The 25,362-nt window shown below is 41.4% G+C and overlaps 1 protein-coding gene across 1 annotated transcript; it reads right to left on the reverse strand.

The window, feature by feature from the left end:
- Positions 1-52: 52 nt before the first annotated feature.
- On the reverse strand, positions 53-21,254 carry LOC115584901 (rho-related GTP-binding protein RhoA-D). The gene is made up of 5 exons (XM_030422794.1): positions 21,123-21,254; positions 5,916-6,071; positions 3,988-4,108; positions 2,351-2,481; positions 53-1,764 (listed from the first exon to the last, which is right to left on the reverse strand). The coding sequence occupies exons 2-5, from the start codon at positions 6,069-6,071 to the stop codon at positions 1,591-1,593; spliced, it is 582 nt and encodes a 193-aa protein (XP_030278654.1). The 5' UTR covers positions 21,123-21,254; the 3' UTR covers positions 53-1,590.
- Positions 21,255-25,362: the final 4,108 nt, after the last annotated feature.

Consider the following 25,362-nt stretch of genomic DNA (forward strand, 5'->3'; position numbering starts at 1 on the left):
TCACTTTTGTTAAAATCCTCAGTGTGTAAAAGATAAACTAGCTAAGATGACGTAGTATTTAAAAAATACTTTATTAACATGTTTGTCTCACCAAGACATTCAACACATCCCACTCCTGTTTGTATAGCATCATCACAATCAACATTTTCTCTTGAACTAAGGTATTTGACGTTACAGACACAGAGGCACTGTCCAGGAATTAGCCCAAGCCTGTGACATTCTGATCTGAATGTTCTGGTGAAAAGAACAGATCTATATTGGGTAATAAGGGTGGTAGGATCAATGTTGGGACCATTAAATTCACTTTTGTGACAGGATCTCTTATGTAATATGTTCGGCATCTCTCTGCTCTGCCTGGAGGATGATGAAGTGGTCTGATGAATCCATAATGAGAGTACATATCTGGAAATTGTTCCTTGCCGCTGTTGCACACCAGCACAGTCCCAACTCTCAACAGTCTAGCGAGCAGCCAATAGGTGGCGTTAGTAATGACATCTGAGCTGCCAATCAAGTTGTCAGTTGAAGATTTTATTTAATAAAACTTTCATACACAGAATGGATCTTTATGGATCTGTCTGAATATCATGATGGCTGTATAACGTGTGCATCCATTATCCAACCTGTATATTACAGTGTGCACTTCAGAAAAAGCAGAGAGACGTAAAGACTGTATACTGGATCTGAATCGACAGTACAGAATTCAGACAAGTGTTTTTTCTTGGCGGGGGGGGGGGGGGGGGGGGGGGTTGGTGACGTCTTGGTAGAGGCAAGTCTGTCAGAGCCAGTGTGAGCATGACTGGGGGCATTGTGTCCGTGACAATAGACCACTCACTGTCTCCAGTGCCAGTTTAAGCTATCGCCACAGAAGAGAGATGGAGTGAGGTGCAGTCCAAAACCTCTCAGCACAAATAGTCGCTGCTGCTGCTGCTGCTTCAGTATATGTAGGTTTCAGTGGATTAATGTAGTGAGAAGACTCTCTAAATTTAGTCCTTTATGTCAGAAGAGAAAGCTGGGGGGGGGGAGGAGGGGGACAGATCACTGCTGAATCAGCAGTTGAAATAGGGCGGGTGGAAAATTAATAGTGGTATGAGAAATAGATGGATTGTGTCTGAAGGAGTGGTTTATGCAAGAGAAGCAGGGGTTTCATACTAAAGCAAAACTGTCTGCTACCTGCAGCCGTGACAGTGGCACAGTCAGTGGGCACGTGAACTACAAGACCCTTCTCTGTAAACAATCATAACACAGAGGCAGATCCATGATATATTTGTAAAGTATATGCACATATAAATACAAACATACATTCATATAGGAGGAAGAGGGGCAGGTCCTTCACACAAACAAGCTGGCAGAGGAAAAAAACAGCAAAACAGAAACAAAACTGACAGTGTGTAAGTAGCAGAGGTTTTTTTTTTTCTTAAAAAGGCTGATTTGTTTTGCTTTTAAACAGGTGTGTCAGTCTTTCATATTCTTCTGTGGCGTATCTGCATCTGTGAAGTAAGTATAGTCCACGGAAGCCATTGATTTAAGGTTTCACTAAGTGTAGAAAGGGGGGAGTCCTCCCTCTGGTGCTGATTGGCCAACAAACTCCTTTCACAGTAGCTGGCAGCCGCCCCTCTTCTTGCGCTTGCGGACCTGCAGTGCTGCTCTGGTGGCCATCTCGAACACCTCCCTCACGCCGTCCTTGGTCTTGGCGGAGCACTCCAGGTAGCCAAAGGCACTGATGCGGTTGGCCATGTCTCTGCCCTCCTCAGATTTAACTGGCTCCTGGAAGATTAAAGAAGACACATTATTCTCATTTTCAGGTTTCAGGCTTTATTTCAAGTTAACACTAGAATAGGTTTACTTGTTTTAATGCCAAAAAAACACATACGTTTTGTAATATAGCAGCGCTGTTCCCCCTCAGTCTGAAACACTGTTTTAGCTCCTTTCTCTTTGGGCCACCCTTCCAAATACCCAGTCTGCTCTGATTGGTCACAGCTCACACACACCTGAGCCAGCACTGCCTCACCATGTTATAGGATGGCTCTGTCATGTTTTCAGCTTCCAGTTAGCCTCACTTCTACCATCAATATGGGCGTGAATTATACAAATGTGTGACAAAGTGAAGTAGTGTGATCTCACAAAGTCACTGAATTGAAGGTGGAACTACTGAGGTGTTTTAGGAGCAGTGTTTTCCGTGGGAGAGAGGAGCTTCTGTTGGGGCTCCCGTTTTACTTCAAAACCTTTTACATGCACAAGAACTATATAACACACTAAAGGAAAAACTGAAAGGAATAATAGGTCTCCTTTAAGGGTTAAAAGACACGGTGGATATAGATATGAAATGGGGAGGTTGGAGAGAAACGCGCACCTGTTTCATTTTGGCCAGCTCCCTGCGTGTGTGTTCATCATTCCTCAGGTCCTTCTTGTTGCCCACCAAAATGATAGGGACGTTGGGACAAAAATGTTTCACTTCAGGCGTCCATTTCTCAGGAATGTTCTCTACAAGAGAAAATAAAGGGGGGGGGGATTATTACAGTCACTGCACAGTCAATTCCAGATGTTTCTCCCTACAAGGACAGCTGAGGGAGGCCTCGTCCTTTCCCTTGTGACTGTGCAGACATAAACATCGAGAGGTTACCAACCCCTCCGTGATAAATGGGCGAGTCTGCTTGCCAAAATCGGCCCCGTCTCGAAGGAGATGCTGTGATAAGAGTATCTGTGGCATTGCCCATATCAAAACAGTGTGGGAGAAAGCCTAAGGGCCTCAGTCGAATTAAACAGGACTTTTTTTCTCATTGGTTCGATTTGTTTTTTGAGGGGCCAAGAACATTCAGATCCTAGCCTGAAATACATGTGACAGATTCTGTGAATGCTTCCAGAAAATGTCTTCAGAAATTTGAGCCTCACACAACCACTGCACCGGCAGGAGCAGCAGCAGCAGCAGCAGCTCGATTACAGTTTGAATTAAACACAATTAAAACCCATAAGCGTCTCCATTAAGCATTGATCAGGGTCGTTCTTGGAAGCTCTACTGTTAAAACTTCTCAATGATTTATTCAGACTGCTGCGTTAGAGAAACGGTCATGTGTAGAATTACTTAATTTACCGTCTTGAGTTACTAAACCAGAGAGCAGACTAACAGCAAACTAATAATTAAATCTTACTCACGAAGAAATACCATCTGAATAAGCATTACACTTTGACAATGTGGATCATTAATTGCACGAAGTCTGCACACAAGCAGCAGACAGGAAATTTATGTCAAAAACACATAAATAACCAGAAGGGAAAAACTATAAAGGAGGATCAGTACTTATTTTATTTACTGCACTGACAGATGAGCCCCGCTCGCGGTGGAAAATGTGGAGATTTAATGGAACATTAGCCAATATGCCCTTCTGCATGTGTGCGAAAAATAAATCATTATAGCTTTTCCAATGCACTCAGACAGAGCTCCCTATTAGGCGTTATTGGCCTGTTTTCAGTATCGCGGCATGCGAGTTCTGTGTTTTCTTTGACCCCTTTTCTCTGTAGATTGAAGCTCTGTCTAACTTCCTTCAAAAGCACCACTATGTAACTGTCTGCTTTAGTATCTTTATCAGAGGTACACACTTTTTGTGTCTCAGGGGTCACTTCAGTTCTGCTGTCAAGAGAAAGAAACACTGTACTGAGACACAACAATCTTCTAAAACAGCCTTTACCAAATTTATGAGGCTCACAGAAACTTTGAACCACTTCTGTGACCAACACTCGAGACTCAGATAAAGTACTACACTTTTTTTTATACAAACAATAATCTTATGCGAACGTTAGCCCAAGGCAGTGCAGTGCAAACTAATTAACCATTTACATACACGAAAGAATTCCTTAAACCCAAGCAGTTTTAATTTCCCTTTACTGATGGGATTGGTTAAATTCTGATGTTGTGACGTCAACACAAGACTGGTCAAAAAACAGGTCAGATAATTGAAGAATAGTGGGTGAGCAGTTTGTATCCAGCCTTACCTAAACTGTCAGGGCTGTCTATGGAGAAGCACATGAGGATGACGTCTGTGTCGGGGTAGGAGAGGGGCCTCAGTCTGTCATAGTCCTCCTGACCAGCTGTATCCCACAACGCTAACTCCACCTAACACAGATTGGAAAAAAAACGAAAAACATGTGACACATTCTTTAAATTAGATTGGATATTCTCACTTCACTGAGAGCAGGATGAAGATGAGGGAAATGAAGATGAGGGAAATGAGCAGAGACTTAGAGAATATGGGCATCGAGACTAAAGGAGGAAGAGGAAGGAAAAAGATGTGAAAAACAAGTCACTCCCCTGTTATTAGGCTTAAAAAGCAACTCCCCAGAGGTGGAGACAGCTCCCGCAGGTTTTACTGAGGCGGTTAATCAAACTGTTTACAATCCCAGAGGGCCTGACCTGATCTACATAAACAAATGCACAGCAAATTATCATCTGCTCGAGCTGGAGCACACGCACTGTATGGGAATGTCTCATGCACAGTAGCCTGTAAAAAGAGTTGTTGCACGTATACATCATGCAACTTTCGACTGTTACAAGTCTCCTAAATGGCTGTGGTCTTCTAGCTTTAGCTGTTAAATTGACCTAGTTTATCCGACAAACTGTTAGTATTATTTTACAGTGACCTCACCAGCGTAATTACAAACACAGCTGGGGAATTGGGTAAAAACAGTCATCACCGGACAACTACACAGCATTCTAGCAGCTCATCTGGACTTTTCTGACGTCTCCCTACGCTCATGTCTCGCCAAAGTCTTGCTTGTTGGCTGACAAACTACTTACCTTGGCAAGACTGCTTGGCCACACTGCCATCTGACTTACAGTGTAGCACAGACGGGGCATTCTTAACAAAATGTGAGACAAGTGGGCTGAGCTGCACCACATCTTCTGTCTGGGAAAGTCAGTTAACACCACACCATGACAAACCTGTGTCCATATCTGCTGCTTCTGAAATCTTTGACCATCAGAGGTGGACAGTAACAAAGCACCAACACTGTGTTACTGTACTCAAGGAGATTTTCCAGGTATCTGTCCTTTACTTGAGTATATTCAACTTTGAATCCATATATTTGACTCAAATATCTGTATCTTCAACTCCTTACATTTTCAAAACAGGTGCATTACTTGAGTCTGAATGCATCTGAGGGGAATTACCGATTATTTTTTATTTCACGTCACACCGTCAGAGGCGGCTGAACATTCAGTGACACTAACTTGTTAAGTAATACCTTATTATACTAAATACTTTTTTTTTAAAGAATTTGTAAATCAGAGTTAAAATACTTTTATGCAGCACAGGAAACAGGAAACAGGAAATGGGGCATTAGTCATGACGTATGCGGAATCGCAGGGGTTCCAACACCGGGCAGGAAGGTGGCACTGATCCATTTCCTGTTGTTGGCTGGAGGTCTGCTGCTTTATAACAATGAAAAGAACCCAAAGATCTGCTCACAATAACCATTCATCCCCATCGGCCTTAATTGCACGTGGTTCTCAACCAGCAGGGCCAACAGGGTCACACTACTGCAACAGTTTCAGTCACATCAACTGGCCTGATCTGAGGACCGTTTCTCTTCATCACTGATGATAGGGTTGGGCAATATGGCATAAAAAATGAATCTCCAATTTTTTCACACCAAACAGTGCACCTTCAAACTCATTAAAAAAAATAAATAAAAGTGCATTCTTTTGAAAAGAATGTGTCCCTTTTTGATAAAATGCTTTTGTAGACATAAATTTAACATGTCAGATTGCTTGCTATTATAAAAACAGATCAGTTCCTGAAGATATGTAAACTAAATTAAACATCTGCTAAATTAAACATCACTTAAAGCATCACTGGTAGATGTATTCATATTGCATTTACATTTCCCTGTGGACATTTGAAAATATTGAAAATATTAAGTACCTGTTTGCCATCCACTTCAATGTCAGCGATGTAGTTCTCAAACACAGTGGGGACGTAGACCTCTGGGAACTGGTCCTTACTGAAGACGATGAGCAGGCAGGTCTTCCCACATGCACCATCTCCAACTATTACCAACTTCTTCCTGATGGCTGCCATCTACAAACCGGAGACACCGTGGTTAGTTTATACATTCAGGATAGAGTGACCAAACAATCAGAAAACTGTGAGAAATAAGTCTGTTCAAACAGAAGAGTGGCGTGAAACAGTGACACCAGAAATAGTAAGAGTGAGAACGAGATGGGAGGGGGGGGGAAGAGATGATCGAAGTCTGTTTTCCACCTCACACACAGGAAAGGGAAGAGGGGCTCTGAAAGAGTCGAGCGGAGGGTTCTGGAAAAGCAGTGGGAGGGAAAGGAAGAGGAGGAGAACCATGGTGGTGGGAATACTGCAGCCTCAGAGCTCCACACACTGCTGCACACACATGGCCTCTGACACACATTAACAATGATCATACTCTGTCCCTTCTACAGCCCTGTGTGATCTACAGCTCTTATTGGATTGTGGTGACACCTCCTGTATTGAACACAAATTTTCTCCCAGTCTCTTTTCTTGTATGCCTTGAAAGGTGTGTGGATGTGAATGAAACAATTCAGCCACACACACACACACACACACACACACACACACACACACACACACACACACACACACACACACACACGGATCAATAGCTATCTCCCACAAGCTGACAATAATAGAGAGAAGGCAGTAGGTGATGAGACGACCGACTGGCTGCCTGCCAGCAGCATCAGCTTTCACCTCTTTAGACTACCTCGACCAGAACAGATCTACACCTCCTTACAGCAGATATAATCAATGGTTTCATATTACCAATGGGAGTGTTTCCCACACATAGACTTTACTTGGTCCGCTACCATTTATCAGCAGATGTCAAACCAGGTTTCAGCTTTTTATTTGTTATATCTTTCACTGCCCTGAACCTGAATCGAAATCTTCAAGCTTTCTGTTTTTTACACTCTAACCCGACTCGAGACCGTCGCAGTTATTGTAAGCTTTAGTACGGACACTGTCACACAGTCGTTACCACAGTTGCAGCCGGCCTGTTACCCTGATAACAGATATGTACAGTGTACGTGACTGTGAAAAGTAATTTTTCTACACACGTACATATAAAATACTCGTAGCCTTTATATGTTCAGCTGGAAATGAACAAATCTGCATTGCACTCAAAGCGTTGCATGGATAACAAACCCCGGCAATTAAGCCCTAACAAAGATAGTAGGCCATCGCTTGTAATCAGTTATCACTCTTTTTTAATTGAATTTATTCATTCTTATATTATATTTCGCACCTGAAAGAATTTGAGTGAGCCTGACCTGAACCCGGACATCATATCAAAATGTTTTACATAACCCAGCCCTCCATGTTCTAGTCCAAGAGAAAAACACAATCTCCCATCGATTATTAATGCCACCAAAAGACCCCAAAGATAATAATGATAAAAAAAAGAAACTATTGTATAATCCCCCCTATATCTATCCCCGCCATACCTGTTTGTTCTGTTACTGTGAGAAAGGTGTACTGACAATCGCATGTGCTTTGCAAGGAGACAGAGAGACGTTCTCTGATATTAGAGCGCCCTTCTGAAAATGGACTAGGCCTATTTATGCCTTTATACTGTAAAAGCACCTGGTGGGTGTGGAAGTCACCTATTTGGTTTTGGTAGGCTACATCACACATGCTTACAAGAGAGTAACGGGAAGAGGCGGGGTGAGGCAAGACAGTCTCTGTGCAGTAAAAACCAGAGATGTAGATGAGTGTTGGTGTGTCAGGGGGAAAATAATACAAATTATTGTATTATATTCAAAAAGTGTTTGTTATTTACTCTTTTATTACTGACAAAGTTTTACTTCAGCCAATCAGAGCAATTCATTATCAATGTCACCACTTTCTGCTTTATACAAAACCCCAACACAAAACCCACAACACAAAGCTACTATGGCAAAGGCCAAGTGTCTCTGGCTGTAAAGTATTCTCTAAATCAAGGTTAAGTGCCTAGAGGGGGATTTATGAGTGGAAATTACACGTGATGAATGGCAGGATGCTTGTATTGAGGCCCAAACCCAATCAGCTAATACCAGAGACAAGCTGTGACAATATAACTGACTAAATTTATGGGCTTTCACTGGAGTGTCAAAACTACAATGTCATTCCAGTTAAACTGCATACATTTGATAACAATTTGATAGCAATAATCCAGATAAATGCCTCAAGTCACAGAAGGGGGACAAAAATTAGTCAGTTTGAGGAGGTTCCACACGGTTATTGTTGAGATGTACTCCTAGAGCCAAAAGTTAAAAAGTAAACAAAGGTCTTCTTGATATGTGCCAAATACAGGCAAGATGTCTAAATGCTGTCTCTTGGAAAATGTTGACGGACCGCAAATAGATAAACGACTGAGAGAAATGTCCTCCTGTCTTTCAAAGGAAAAGTTCCATCCTGCATCCTCATGGCAAAAAGGACATTTTCAAAAAACCCTAGAGACTGGGAAATTTGGGTTTTGAATAATTTGCTTGGTTAGGTGGATGAGAAACGAGATGGAACGGTGGAAGAAGTTTAGTGATGTAGTGCCAAATTGTTCAGAGTGAAACCTTGAATGTGTTGTTGTAAATTAGGTGAAAATAGTTTCACGAAAATCCTGTTTTTCCCTGTTCCTTGTAACTTGCTTCCATTATTTCTACACAATTATGGATGGGTGACTGTGCGAGTGCTGGGAAGGGAGGAAAGAAAAAAGTATTGAATATGTTTATACGGACATGTTATTATACTGCCTTGTGTGATGATTACTGTCATCACTCAGTGAAAGTCAGTTTTAAAAAGTAGTCCTCAGTCCTCCGCAGTTTCATAGTCGCATTTTTCAGCGTATTGTTTTGTTTTAACATCTTTATGCTCTTGAATGACTCTCATTGCTCTACTACCATAATTTTAAGCCACAGCAGGAAGCCGTTTTATGTGAAAAAAGTCTAAAAACTCACTGTACATGACCCGCTCAGCACTAAACAGCAGACAGACACCGTGAGCAGTTAGCTGGTGAACTTAGTGGAGAATTTAGCAGCTAAACAGACAGATATTTCCCTTGTTGGTAGAGAAACTGAACTACAAGATGGATAACATTGGACTTTCACTTAAAACACCCCGCCAAGTCACGGACAAAGTTGCTCCTGGATGTGTAAATAAGGAAATGTTTGTGAACAAGTTTGCCATATCAATTTAAAAGGTGTTTATATGTGACAGTGTTGCGTCCACAGCTCGCTTCTCCTGCCAAGTGCTCAAAAAGACTAATATCACAGGTTTAAGGAGCTTTTAAGTAAGACAACCAGCACAGCTCTGTGCTATGGGATGTTAAACTGTTTTGCTGCACCTCTGTGTATAAACAGTTGGTTCTTCTGAAATGGTCTGTGGGTGGACTTGAAGATCCTGTTATTGCTAAATATTCACAGGAACTTAAGCCAGATAAATTCCTACAGGCAGCACTTTGGCTCATCAACGCAGAGTTACCAAAACAATTTATTCCACGCACGATACATGATATTTTCTTCTAACAATGAGCCCCGAAAATAACCAGAAAGACACAGGTGTCCGTGTACATCCAAGAATGAAATCTTCACATCCTTCCTTTGATTGCCTCAGCTTGAGTCAATTTCACCAACACCAACTGTACACAACAACGCTCATCTTCACCGCAAGAATAAAAAGACGATTGTGTGGTTTTCTTTTCTCTCCCACACATTAAATCAGGCCAGTGTGTTGTCTGTTTTTCTCTGGAGAGAGCCACCTGTTCTCTGTGATAGCAGGCTGCTGCTACTATACATCATACTGTCACTGCCAGAGGGAAGACACACACACACACACACACACACACACACACACACACACACACGACTGGTAGCTTCCGTGCAGCCCTAGATAGCTTCAGAAAATGGGTCTAGTCCTGCAAATCGTGTGCTGTGACACAATAATGCAGCTTATTGACAACGATAGCTCTCACAGCGCGCTGCCTGCTGTGACAGCGGCAGGGCGAGGCTCTTAGGGGGAGATAATGGCTCCTTCACTTTGCATTAATGCACTGTGCCAGCACAAGGACAGGAACTCCAAGGACTTCTTCACTAAATAAGAAGGTGTTCGGCTTCACTTAATGGGGCAACATATGTTGACATAATATTCTCACAAAATATACCTGGTAATACCATCAACATTTTCTGTGAAAATTAAGCGACAGCAAAAAGTCTAATTTTCTTTTGTTACAGTGACCATTTTGACATTTACATCTGGACCAGCGTTGTTCCTCAAATCATGGAGATGCCAGCCAGATGAGTAGCCCGTTAAGAGATGTTTAAAGAAGACAAAAAGACCAAGTAGAAAACAAGTCATATGAAGATGCTTTAGGAAGTTGTGATCGACACTGTCACTATTAATGGTAGTGGTAATATCTGCAGCCTCTTCCACTCCCTACTTCAGCTGTTGCCTTCAGGAAAAAGGGAAAATCGTTTGTCTTGGTGGCCATAAATTATCTTACATCAGTAGAGACACTTTAAATTGTACAAAGGACTTTTTATTTTTCTGATTCAGTCATTAATAAAATAGTAGAACCTGGTTGTTTTTATTAACGTAGCTCAAATCATGTTTCTATGTTAGTGTTTTAATGTGTCCCGTTTTGACTGTGATATGTCAAATGTCTGCCTTTTGCATGCAAAACGTTGATGATCACGTATTCTTCTGTCATTTCGTCAGTAAATCAAGATGGACAAGCAGGACAAGTAGGTTTTTTTGTCAAGAACTATTTGAACCCTAAAAATGAGACTCGGAAAGAGACATAACTGAAGGAAAAAAAAAGAAGTATTTTCCGGATATGACCTGCTGTTTTCTACTGGCCCCTGTCTTTCTCACGAGAGAAGGGGAGGATAGAAAAACTGAAAAAGGAAGGAAGAAATAAAAGGAGTCAATTGCCTATTTTTAGCCCCTTTACCGACGTAAAAAAAAAAAAAAATCTGCTTACACACACCAATTTCACTGTAATAGTGGCATTAGTAACACTTCCTGCAGGTGGCTCACAGTAGAACTTTTCAGTAAATAGGCAGGCGGAAGACTTCTTTTTATACAGAGTTGAAGGAAGTCCTCAGATCACCTCAGGTTCACCAGTTTACAAAAAAGGGGTCTGCAGGTGCTTCATTTGTTTTAGCGGATTTTCCCAGGAGATTTCTCACTTCATTTGCCTTCCTCACTTCCCGTCTTCGCTTTCTTTCAGTGACTTCCTGGCAGCAACGACAGGCAAGACAACTGGAATTCAACCATTTTGTCATTTTCTCTCATTCTCCCCTCCAGGTCTCTTAAGCAAAGCTTTATTAGCACAAGGAGGAGTCCAACACAACCAGCCCCTCCTCTTGTTTTTCCTCAAGACACAAAACTCGAGACTCAGCCTGCTCTCCATCAATCCTCACACACATACTGTTACTATCCCCCAGCAGACACCCACATCACAGAGCGGAGGATGAACAATCTTATGTGAATTTTTTGGATATAAAAAAAAGGTATAATATGTAGGATTTAGGAGTATATTATTCATCATGATTATCTCATTGCAGGATTATCATCTGAAATGTATAATTATTGTGCTTTTGTTATTACAGAATACATTTTTTACGTCTCCAGATGGGGTAGATGCAGAGTCCCTTGTACAGTAGCCCAGAATGGACAATCCAAACTCTCCTTCCATTTTTTAAAGAGCCACCCTTGGAGAGGGTTGGACAATGTGGTTGCGTTGGTTACAATCTGCAACCACACAGCTAAATGCTACTAAATCCTACACACCGGGCCTTTAACTGAAGCTTAATTATTATTAATTATATTACCAAAGCTACACTGACCTCATTAAAAGCAAATTAAACGCACCTCAGAGTAACATCTTTCAGTGCCTGCAGCAATTCCATGTTTTGCCATTTGCATTTATATTACAAAGCTCTACTTTGGTGTGAGGCTCAATAATCAATAATTAAGCGTGCCCTGGATTTTATGTTGTGGTAAGTAGGCCCGTTGGTGTTTGGGGAAAAATAATTTTTAAGAGGAAAAAAAAAAAACAGTCCAAATCTGCTCAAACTTACTTAAATAAGGATAGCTCTGTGTGGTATTGAAGTTACTCATACAAGCAGCGATGAATGGAGTAGACCCGGGCTGTAAACTGAGCCAGTCACATGATAATTACAGCTGCTTCGACTCATCATTACCAAGAATAACTGGAACAAAAAAATGCACTTAAGAAACCTGCTGTACCTGCACACACACACATAGGTGACATAACTTTGCAGGAGAAACCGTGTTCACACGTGTCTTAGGATGAATGATCCCTTCTTGCATAATGCTTGTCCCTGCAAGGGGCTAGCAAAAGGACAAAGTTCCCATTCCTAGCACATGCAGCACGGACGCTGATTCACATTAGCAAGTCTTGTTCATTAGCAGTAGTGGGGGAAAGAAAACCTTCTGGTGAGCTTTAGGAGAAGCAGTAAGATTGAAACTTTCTCTGCTGTACCAGATTCCAATCACATGGCTCAGCAGACTCGAGGTATTTACACCAACCCTACACTTAGCGACCCATTTGATTAACAGTAAGTACAAGCTATATAACCCCCATTATTAAATGCCAGCTCAACTCAAGCAGAATCATCAAAGTAAATTGCTTTGTATTTGGGTCTTTTACTTCAGTAACAAGCTGATAAAATAAAATGCCCTCAAACATAAGAGCTAATAACAGAGGGTGGTTTATATCTGATCTAATCAGATTGCTTTTAGGATTTAAAACGCTGAAGGCACTCCAGAGTTAAAACGATGAAACCATCTTTTGAAATGTATCCACACATTTACCCGACTCATTACATTGTGAAGCTGTTAAGCATCCTGATGATCCTCATTTCCAGTTTTTGTCTAGGTTTTTTTTCTGGCAGTGCCAGCTGTTGAAAAATCCCCCGCTGTGCTCGGTTAAAACAATGGAACCGCACAGGCTGAACTACGTGTGACGAACAGCTGTTTCAATAAATGATATGTGCAGCAGCAAGCAGTGCGATTAGAGCCGCAGGTGAACCACACCTTTATAATGCTGTTGACTGTTGACATTTTGAACTTCAGAGTTTTGTTCTTGCATGTCCAACAATGAGACTCTCTTCACAGGCAGCCCTAATACAGTGTTTCCCACACATTGACCAAGTTGTGGCGGTGCGACATATTGCATTTGTTTTTTTTGTTTTTAAGCGCCATTTACAAATGCAGCGTATTCCTTCAGCTGCATTTCCTTTCCCTGCTCTCCCTCTGTCACGTCTCTCTCTCTCACACACACACACACACACACAGCCCCTCCCCTCTGTGCACACCGCGTCTGTCTCCATGAAAACAAGATATTTTTGTTCAGAGAAGATGGCATGCAAAGAGTAAAACATGGAATCACTGCAAGTTGTGCTTCTCTACTGCACTTACTGAAAAAGGTAAATAAAGAATGACAAGAAGATAAACTAATGCCTCAGCAGACCTGCAAACGATAAAACATGTCCTCCCTTCCTTACTTTTTCTTGGAAAGTGACATTAGCAGCCTGTCGTATGGAAAATGGGTGAACAAAATATTGAGCCGCTCCGGACAAATATTAACTAGAGTGTTGGCTGTTATTGACACACTGACTGGTCAAAGCAGCTAAATGCATTCCACACGATGATTAATAGCGGGTCACTGAGTGCTCACACACAACTCCGTCTGACTGTGTACAAATGTGGGAGGACATAAGCTATGAGGAATGTCTCACCCACTTTCAATGCCTCTCACCCTTTTCTTCTAAACATACAACATCCATGCCCCAACAGTGTCCCCCTCTCTTTCTGTGGGTTGAAATGTGGAGGATGGGATTTTTCATGAAGCTCAGTCTACAATAAAGAGACAGTACATGAGAGTAAACACATTTGAGCGTGTAGGCAGATTTAGCTTACTGTTTTTAAAGTGTTTGCTTTTTTGTCAACCTGGTACACACAAGCACAGCTGTTGCTCTAGTTCACACACTTCCAATTCAGATGTTGGCAGGTGTGAATAAATATTTGTAAAGGCAGAGGTCAGAAACAGAATGAGTAACAGACATGAGGAAAAAAGTGCACTATAATGTTCCTGTTGGCCGAAAACTGGATGTCACACAGTTGAGATTCTCGACCGATTTGGTGCAGCTGCAGATGGACTTCAAACAGGACTGATAGCGGAGGATGTCACACTTATGTGCTGCATTACTAAGAAAAATTATGTGATTCAAATATTAGACATTCATTTGCATTTGTTCCAGTTCATGTGTTTAAGTCATGGATTGAGTCATCAAAGAAGTTGGTGTCATGAAACTGAGCATATGCCGTGTATATGTGTGGAAAATTGTGTTTCATATCCTATTTTGGGGCGAAGTCTTTATGTCCTAGTGAACACAGAAAGTAAAGTTTTTTGCTCTCTCCCCATTCATTTTGATGGGGGCCTGGTCTTGGTAGATGGCTGCCAAGTGATAAGACTTGCCTTGAAGGACTTTGGTTGCTGTTACTAGACTTTGAAACAAAATGATGTAGAAATTGGCATTTAGTGCAATATAGCACTCCCCACGGAGTGCATCACCACTGCTGTAAATACCAATCCCAGGTCTGTGAGATGTAATATAGGTACTAGCTACAAACAAAACACATTACATAATAACAACGTTATGTGAAAACATTCATCTTGAAATAAAAATGTATGTAACGCTGTGATCCTACCCTCTCACTGAAGTGACAAAGTGCAGAAACAAGTGATGGGGGGGGTGGGGGTGGGGCGGAGTGCCTAAGATAGAGACAACATTCACCCTATCACAAGACACTGTACCATCCCAAAGATTTTAAAGCTGTTATTTCAAGGTAAAAAAAAAGTTACATTATGATGTTTTAATGTGTAAAACTGGTGGATTTTGCCTTTAATAAGGAAGCTAATAAGTTGAAAAATTGATCAGGCTGCATGTTTTTTCAATATAGATTTACTTTAAGCTAAATGTCCTCTGTAGAGCTGTATAATGTTGCGAAAACTAATTACTATATCTAGTCTCTCTCTATCTGGAACTGTGGACACAAAAACGCCTCACAAGGAGGAATCCCTTCACTCCTAACAGAACCTTTTGCTTGAGGTTGGATTTCAAAAATTCTTGAAAAGAAGTTGAAGCCAAGTTCAAAATTTTCAAGGTTAAACCCCACTTGAGACCAGAAGTGGCTGCTCAGGATCCAGGCCAGGGAGGCAGCTACAGTCAGAGAACCTAACTGGAGCCCAAAATAGGACAGAGCCATTGAGACTCCCTCAGCCCAATTTATCACAGTGCACACTGCTCGGCTCAGAGCAGAGGACGAGAGAGAGAAAAATCACACAGAATTATCCTTTCATCCGCCCCTTGGCCTCCACATGTGGTGCAAAACAGGCTGAAAAGTCAGACCGATGGTGGAGAGGGAGGAAGGAGAGGCGTGTTGGTCTAAACTAGAACATGAACGTGTTGTGTGGAGAAACTTCACAACATACCAGAGTGCAGAATAATATTCCATGAATACAAAAAAAAATGGATGAATCAGTCACGGGGTGGATGGGGAACTGCGCTTATCAGGATTTGGTTAGAAATAATGTAGCTCTGACTCTTTGGCTGGACGCCGTTTCTCATTCACTCGATATTTATTCCTTTAGCTCTCTATTCTACCCATCCTCCTTCAGGCTCTTGTTCTCTCTCCGTCCTCATCCCTTCACTTTCTCTCTCTCCCTCTTTCCCTTGCTCGCTTCCTGTGTTGCAGTGTGATGTCACCATCAGAGAGCTAATGTGCCGTATCCTTAGGGTGCTGCATTCCTCCTTTCCGACTCACACAGCACAAATGAAAGCCAGAGCTGACACACACACACACACACACACACACACACACACACACACACACACACACACACACACACACACACACACACACACACACACACACACACACCCTGGATGGAGTCGCCACCTCCCAAAAACCTCGACAGTTAGTCTCATCTGTGCCTTACAGTTATGTGGAGTGTTAACAGCAAGGGGGGACGGCATTTTATTGAACGTTTTCCAGCTTATCTTTAAACACTTGCATGTAATTGAAAACTGAAATGCACCTGTGCAACAAATGCAACTTTGGCAGCAACATGTCGATCAGATTAAAATGCTGATGATATGAGTAAAAGTTTAACCGAGGAGGATACAAAAAGGGTTCATAAAAGCTATGTTAGCAACAGGAGTTTAATGGATCTCTGAGCTGGATGAGAAACAGAACTCAAATGAAAATGTTCTGTTTTCTAGGAAGTCCTTTTAGGGACTTCCTGAAAGTGCAAGAGCCGAACAGGAAACTCTTGCAGAGATTACATGTTTTCCCCGGAGGATTTTCTCATCTGCCTGCTGTCTGTGCGTGATACACCCCCACAGCCCACAGACAGGATTTTCAAATGCGGACATGTTTGTCGGTCACCGTCAGATGACTAGGAAATAGAAACAGAGAGGAGCCTAAACTCAGCATTTTCCCTTGGTCTCCGTGTGTGCTTTCAGTACGACACTGGCCTACTTGGAAATCACCCTTGATGGAAAGTTGTCCAGACTAATCTTAGACAGGATACTGTGGAGCATTGTGTTTAAACACATCAGCTGATAAACACCTACAGCTTAACAATAGAGTGAGTATGAGCTGCAATGATGGAAAAAAATTGGACATATGAGCTTAAACCTTCGCCTGGGACAAAATACTGTAAGCGGACTTTCGCCATCCCTGAAGCTCAGACCGGCACGTACAACAGGCGAAAAGTAAAACACTCATTGTAGGTCAGTCATGCTGAGGGGAATAAAATGAGGTTAGGGTGAATGGCCTCTGGTGATCCTGGCATACAGTATATGAAGCTTTTGATCCACAATAGTTTTCCATGAAGGCTTTCGGGCAGACCTACTGGGCCATTCAGCTGTCCTCTGAGATGACCTCAATAAGGGAAGAAGAAAAGAATGAGAGCTCATGTGCTGGAGACGGTAGACGCTTCATAATAATGTCAATAAGACACATCAAGTCTTTATTATGAGCTTTGGGATATTTATGATCAGGGTTTTTGTGTAATTGGGCAATAGATACTTATGTTTATCCAATTAATTATACATGTACAGTATCTGACACTCTAACATAAACGGATTTAGCCTTCTGAAGTCAGTCCACCTCTTTTTCCACAAGCTACTGGTTTCAAACACTAAAGTTCCTGATTCAAAACTATAAAGTTAATAAGCTTTGATTATTTATATGGTACGGTCTGTTCTGGTGTGTGCTCACTGGGTGGCTCAGCTTCATTTTAAATGTGCAGTTACCTAGCCACTCTCTGGTTCCAAATCATTAAATGTGAGGAGTGCTGTTTTTGTCCACTTTAAATCTTGTGAACTAAATATAATTGGCTTATTAACAATTACATTTACTTACATTTCTTGATGTTGCAGCTTAAGGTTTAATTTTCTATTTGATGTTGTGACACTGCTGTGCGTGTGCTCTGGTTAGGTCAAGGCACAAAAACCATTTGCATAGGGTGAGGTAAAACATGTATGGCTTAAAATACTTGTTTAGATCGCAACAAACGCAGCTGGAGATGTCCCCATTTACTGTCATTTGTTGCTGTCACAAACACATCTGGAAAATGTCCCGAGGTCTCCTTACAAATAGTGAAACAGTGTGGTCCCTTGTCAAAAATACCGACAATTGAGGGAGCCCATTTTTTCCCATAGTTGAAAGGGCCACAGAACAACCCATGTGAAATGCCAAACCGTAAGCACACATAGCTCGATATTTGCTCAGCATCGGAAATTAAGCAGCTTGCTCTCATTCAGGGACAGGGTAAGGCAAATATTAGCTTCAACCTCTCATCCACACAAACTTGAATTAACTATCCAATATGGTATGGTCCACTTTAGCGGTGACTAAAATCATGTTACAAGATTCTTCCAGGCAAGAATGTGAGAAATATAGATTGTAAGACTTAAGATTAGGGGTAAGAAGTAGAGTTGTCACAATACCAAAATGAGTAACCACGATACCATACCAGACAAAGTATCACGGTTCCGGGTATTATCGCGATACTGCAGCCTTTTTTTATTATCATTTTTATGAACTGCAATGTTATAAATACTTATTTTATAAATTATTTAAATACTTATAATTTATATGGTTGAAATTAAATAATCATTCAGTTTCCTTTGCACATTAATTTATGTTTAACTAATATAAATAATCAACTTAGGACAACAAATCCACTGTCTTTTAAAAAAATCTATTTGACAATAATGCTTCTTCTCCAACATAATAAACCATAGAGGACAAAATACAATAAACAGGAACTGGTTCCCTTTGAAAACTATATTTTTATGCATTTTCTAGGTGCTTTATACTTTGACATCCTTTAACTCTTCATTCCTCAGCCTGTACACGGAGCATATAGCCTAATATTAGCCAGTGAGAAAATAAACAGGGCATACTAACCTGGTATTCGACATAAATCTGGGTGACGACACTGCAGGTGTTTTATGAGGTTGGATGTGTTCCCTCCTTTGGCTCCTATAGCTTGGTGAAAGCGCCTGTACAATGGACGGCCATCATCTATTGCTTTACCGTCTGTGCCTTGTTTAAAGCCAAAATAGTTCAAAATGTGACTCTTGGAGTTTGGTTTTTTGAGCAAAATTAGTGGTGCCACTGACGCCGCCGCCGCAGCAGACTCACCGCTCGGGCCCGGTGCTTCTGCCATGGTGAGTGTGTTGTCTATTGTTTTTGACTGTAAGCCGTGCGCGCGTCTCGGCGAGACAGAACTCCAGCTTGCTGTTTGATTTGAAGCGAATTTCTGTCGAAGCGGAGCTGTCTTCATGGAGTTCGTTCTTGCCAGCAGAAACACACGAACAGCCAATCAGCTAACAGACGGGTGGACCCAGCGTGCGGAAACAGCCTATCATATCCCCGGACGTCACCAGTAACAGGCATACAGCTTATCATTCAGCAGCTGTGTAGTTCGGTTGCAGCAGTTGCCATGTGGGTTTGTTTACAAGGGAGTAGCATGCAGTGAGAAGCTGGGAGGAGAGTAGAGGCGGCCGCTATGTAGCGGAAACTGGCACCGGTAGTATAGTCATCCACGGTAGTACCGTCGTGTAGAATTTTTTTGAAAAGTAGGAACCATTACGATTTGGCACTGCGGGGTAGCGTGGGTACCATGGGTATCGTGCAACTCTAGTAAGAAGAATATGCAAATGCATCGACTCCCTCAACATGTTGGCCACACCTCTTATGGGAGGGCTCAGATCTTAATTGTGGGATCATCAGCCGATGTTTTCATCAGATGTGTTCAACTTCATCGGCTCTCCAATTAAATGCCTTCAAGAATTCTTAAGCATGTGACCTCCATTTTCAATATAACATACAAAAATATCCGACACACCATCGACAGTACAACTATAGACAGCTGAAGCCACGCCCCGTCATGTTTGCCCCACGGGACCTTTGTATGGTACTTTAATTGTGCAAGGTGGCCGTTCAACAAGACAATGTCGCTACAACAACTGTTGCCTGTGTAGTCTTTACAATTACGTATGTTCACAGTCTTATAATTGACTAGTTTTATGACAAAATTGGACATTACTGACATGGTATCTTTTAAATTCACAAACAATGTATGTGTGATTCATGACACAATTCAAAACACGCTCGACAAATTATTTGCCTCCGTCTGTTCACTACCACAAAGTTTTTTTCTGAAATAAGGTTCCGGAAAAGGCGTGACTTCGGCTCTCTATTACCACTGATACTACTACCCTCATACAGCTCACTCCGGATTACATCACTTATTAGACTGACAGTCAAAACCACCACCGGGGTGACAACCATCACTTCTGCTTCCACTGTACTGTAGAGCAGATTGGGGGTTTCCACAATAACACTTCCTTCCAGTGCAACTGCACTGATTTGTGTTGTGTGTATGTGTGCCACTTCCTCCTCTGAACACTACCTGCAAACAGCTCGGTCAGCAATCAGCTGTTCAGCTATGATGACATCATACTGTCTGGTGTAGTAGCCTCACAAACAAACATTTTACATGCAAACAAACAGGCTGGGAAGTCTGCAGGGAAATATTTAAAGCGCTCTTCCTCCCCCTCTTCTTCTTCTTCCTCCTGTGTCTGTCTGCCCTTTAACATGCTGTGTGGAGTAGGGACACAAGGGAGTAGTCCAGATGATGCATGACAGAGTTCTGCAGGGTTTGCTTGGGTTCACGCCAGAACACCGGTAGGTTTTGTTATGGAGAACAAGCCAAAGACCAGGGGAAGGGAAGGGAACAAGCCTGTGAGAGAAATGAGGGTCTGCGCTACAGTAGCCGAGCAGCACAACAAGGGTGTGGTGACTCCGAGAGGAATTTCCTCGGGACAGACTCATATTAACACTTATCCGTGACGGGCAGCAGAAACCTGCACCACATAACCACACAGAATGAAAAAAGATCACTCACTCGCGAGCCTATACAAGTTAATTTGTATGTTTGTTTTATAATTTCCAGGAAGAAAAGAAAAAAAACAAACATCCGATACGACCAGTCCTCGTTCACTGGTCGAACAGGTTTCCAAAGAGAAAGAGGCAACAAAGTTTTTTTTTTTTTTTTTTTTTTTTCTTACAGCGAGTAAAGATCGACCCCGCCTGCCTCGGCAGCTGAAGTCCGTGTAATTAAATTACATAATGAAGAATATTACAGGAACAGACGAGGGCTGGGTTTTGTGTGCCAGGAATGCTGATATGATCCATATCTCCGAGGGGAACAAAAAAAAACAGGAGTGTCGTCGGTTTTCATACTTTTTCTTTCCCCTTCGTCACCAAGACGTCGAAACACTTTTGATCCACATCGTCGGAAAACAACTTCCCAACAAGTTAACAGGTTTCAACTCGCCGAGCTGCTGCTGCCATCAGGGCTCCTGAACGCGTCCTCAGAGGAGCGGTGGTCATTTTTTTTTAAAAAAACTACTTTTCCTTTAAGCATCAAAGTGGGTTAATAAACACGAGGGGCTCTGGAAAATAAATGACAGGAAGAAAAAGCACAATTTGTTCTCTTACCTCTCCCACAGTGTTCCTTCAAATACCAGAGACCTCCGTGTTTCCCTCCTGCTCTGGCCCTTCCCTTAACGCAGCTGTAACCAGAGTGAAGGGTCGAGGAAGCGGCCGAGCGCATACTCACAAGACCCGCCCATAATGCTGCGTTCAACGTCCCCTCGGAAATGTAAACTAAAACTCACAACAAACTATGGCTCAATATTATCTTAATTAGCGGTTAATCCACCGACGGATCGATTTCTGTTTTTTATATCCAACGTCAGGAAATAACAAAGGATGCCAACATATTCAAATAGATGTAGACATGACGGGTTTTTGTTGGCTAACCCGGAAGTTAGCACCAACCAGGTTCACCTGATGAACTGGATTTTTTAAATTTGATTTTGGAATATTGCCATAAATCAGCTCTGTGACCAACAAGTTTGTGATACATGTTTTGTTCTGCACGATAATCTTCAGTGATCAACATCACTTCATGGTTTTCAAAGCCTCAATGAAATCGCTAGAACTAAAAAACTAATGTTTGGTTATAAATAGACTACATGGTGGTTGCATGACTTCCTCGTGACCACCATCATCGTCTATGACACAATTACCATACACATTTTCTGTAAACTGTTTAATGTACAATTTGTAGGGTTAGTGTTAGAATAGCTTTCAACTAGTGTCAGTCTGTAAAGACTAGTGAATAGGAGACATGATGACTTTTAATGTCTGCGGCAAATTCTGTAGACCCATTTAGCAACTTGTAAGCAACTGCAGTTTTTATGACTCGCAATCATGTTATATTTAAATTGTCTGACTTATAATTATGTATCTTATGTCATAGAACAAAACCTGTAAAAATCTTGAGCCTGTGGTAACCACAGACAGTAATTCAGGCATTTAACCGAAAACCAATAAAAAAGAAATCTCACCTAATTGATTTAAAGGTTTTAGAGCTACAAACTACACCATTTTATACCTTTTTTGTTTTTTTTTATCCAACCAACAGCCCAGAGCCCAAAGATATTAAAGTTACTAAAATGTATGATAAAATGACAAAAAAGAGTATCTATTCCTCACATCTGAGACCATTCAAACCAGTGACCAAAATTATAACTGTTTTCTCTAAATAAAATAGATTGTTTTAGTAGTGATAGTATTATAGTAATAGTTTGATTGATTAATCAACTCAGTAAAATTCATAAGAAAAAAAAGAAAAAAGAAAAGGGCACATTAAGAACATTTTTTAAAATTCATTTTAAGAATTTAAACTCTTTTTCCAAGCATTTGAATTCATCTTCACGTTAAACACATCATACTAAATATCACATACTTTGCTCTCACATTTCTTTGATTTTATATACTGTGCGATAGGGTCACAATGTTATATAAAGTCACATCAGTACAAAACTCAAAAACTGATGGTTGTATTTGTCATTTCACAAGCTCCATAGATATTGAAAACACAGATGGAAACACATAAAACCTAGACTGAACATTTTGCATTGAGGGTCAGATAGATACATAGATAGATTCTTGCGTCACAGCACTATATTCCCGACGTCACATGAACGCAGCACAGTGTTTGAGATTCCAGCGCCTGCACGCTATAGGTTGAGAGGATTCAACCGTTACAAGGTGCCCGCCCCTTTACGGTTAGAGAATAATGACATCATTTATATTAAGAGGTGCTCTGTCATTTAAATTGTCAGCATGAGCTGCGTTTTCTATCATACTAGAAGAAGAAGAATAGATCAATGTTATTCAGTGTCTTGTAATATCTGAGCTGGATACATCCTCTTCTCATTACTATGCATATCTTAACAACAATTATTATTCCTCCTCGTGTAAGGAAATGGACTTTGACCCCGAGTGCTTTTCTCCCACAGTGCAACAGGAAATCACACAACAGGGATTTGAGCTTTTTAACATGCCATTCTCTCTGTGAATAATTTCATTCAACCCTGAGTTGCAGTACACTGTGCAAACACATCAGCTCCAGGGTAAGAAGGATATTTCACGACAACCACTAACAGAAGGCGTCTTATAAACTCACAGTAGTCCATTATGCACACGCACATCTCTTATCAAGACTCTGTTCGTTAAATCAGGGAGTTTAAATGTGCCCAAAGAGAAACACCTTGCGGCAAACTTCTGTCGCATTGCTTCTCTCTTCTCACAGGGGGAAAAAGAGGTCAAAGCAAAGATTTAGTTGTTTGTTGGTAACCACATCTTCCGCCTCGAACTGGATGTATTTCACTTCTCTGGCTTTTTGACAGTAATTTGGACAGTTCGCTGCAGTTTCCATGGTAATACCCACATACTGTAGTTTCAGATAAAGCAGTGCAAAGCGGCACCTCCCAGTCCCATAGATTACTGATGCTATTTCTGTAAGCTGTCCGTGAGGCAGAGCTGCTGGCTGATGTGTCTTGACTGGAGGAAGACGAGTGTTTGAAGTGCTGCTTACAGTTCAGAGAGAACTTTAACCATGTATATGAATTTACAACATGCCAGCAGTCTCTATCATTTTTTTACAGTCCCTATAATAACTGCTATTTTGACACTATGCTCTTGTGGTGCATCTAAATTCTGTAGATTTAGATGGTTGGATTGTTTGGAGACGTGGGAACTTTGACATTTACTTGAATCAGTCCACAAAGAGTCAGCTTAGAGTCTGAATTACTCAAAGTTTTGAGCTTCTTTGGTTCATTTAAATTGAAATGCAGCATTCAGTGGATCTGCTTGTGGAGGTGGAATAAATGTGTGCTATCACAAGTAAATTCATGCTGTTGATAAGTGATAATTCATTTTGACAGTGTGGCGCAACCTGGTCTAATACAAAGAGCAAACTATCATATTGGCTGTGTTGCATCGTCCAATTTAAAATACCCTGCTCTATTAAAGGCACAGTATGTAATTTTGGCCAATAAGAGTCAATACAAGCAAACAATTCCTTTTTGAATCCCACCAACAGGCCATAACCCACAGATATTTCTGTTACTGCCATTCCTCACCTCTGAGATATCCAGGATAGGTTGTTGCCTAACACAATGAATTCTTATGAATTATTAAACAATCATCATAATAGTTTGATCGATTAGTCAACTAGTCTACAACAGTAAAGCACATACTTCCACCAAGGTCCAACAGTCTCCTTTTGTACTCACTCATAGATACCAGCCACCTAAATATGCCTGATTCATTCCCCAGAGAAATTTACAAAAATGTTGAAAATCGCAAAGTTAAAGAAAGTGAAAAACGTTCCTTCATTCGTGCCTTTTTATCCAGATCCGAAGCAAAAGTTACTGGGGTATATTCTGGGCTAAGACTGATCCTCCATCCAAGATTTGGGGGACATGTGTTTAATATATTTTGTTACAAACCAACCAGAGACAATCAAACTAAAGACATTTTCCAAGTGTTGTGTCCATAGGTGGAGCGTTCGGGTGCAGAGCCAGATTCTCTGGAGGAATGAACTAGTGTTGTGACGTTCATGAACGAACCGATTCTATTGAACGGCTCGTTAACATGAATGATGAGATCCAAGTCGCAGCTGGGAACCGTTCTTTTTTTTTTTTCTTTTTTTCTTTTTTTAATATCACTGTGTGCTCCTCCTTTGCTCCTCCCCTGAGTTGGACAGAGAAGTTACATGGGGAGGAGCGCAGTCCAGCTGGACGGTGCTTATTAGATATGCAAATGTAGCATGACGCCACCTGAGTTGTGCACACTGCCTTTGCGTAAAAAAACAAAAAAAACAAACACGTGACTGCCCCTGCCGGAGAGCAGAGCAGCTGCAGTGGTCTTAATTAGGAGGAGGACAGTTTTGTTCCAAATCTCACCCCATCATACCTCCCAATGATTATTTCCAAGATAAAATGAGTTACCACTAGGCTGGCCTCTTAAAATGTACTAAATTTAAAAATCAGTCAAATGAGCCAGTTTTTTGAACGGCTCTTTGAAAGGAACGGCTCACCAAGATCCGGCTCCCCTCAAAGAGCCATAAATCCCATCTCTAGAATGAACACCCAGAGTGACATCAGGTTGTACTCTGACACTGGAGGAGCGCTCAGAGAAAAATCTATTTTAACTTGGGAATTTTAAGAGTTGATTAATTTTCACTCCTGCGGCAGTAAACCGTGGAGGTGACTTCCGTTGTTGGGTGTTCAAGTAGTGGAATTATGACTGCCAAATACAGCTGGTGGAAAAATGTACTTTTGTTACAGAGAGGAGAAGTGAAGCATCAAAGATTGTTGCATCA

This window comes from Sparus aurata, chromosome 7 (assembly GCF_900880675.1).
Source record: "Sparus aurata chromosome 7, fSpaAur1.1, whole genome shotgun sequence".
In the NCBI taxonomy this organism is placed as follows: Eukaryota; Metazoa; Chordata; class Actinopteri; order Spariformes; family Sparidae; genus Sparus; species Sparus aurata.

Excerpts from the sequence above, each read along its gene's own strand:
- LOC115584901 (XM_030422794.1), bottom strand. The coding sequence starts at position 6,071 with ATGGCAGCCATCAGGAAGAAGTTGGTAATAGTTGGAGATGGTGCATGT. Across the intron at positions 4,109-5,915 it reads TTGAAGTGGATGGCAAACAG|GTGGAGTTAGCGTTGTGGGA; the intron begins GTACTTAATATT and ends AATCTGTGTTAG. Across the intron at positions 1,765-2,350 it reads AGCTGGCCAAAATGAAACAG|GAGCCAGTTAAATCTGAGGA; the intron begins GTGCGCGTTTCT and ends TTAATCTTCCAG.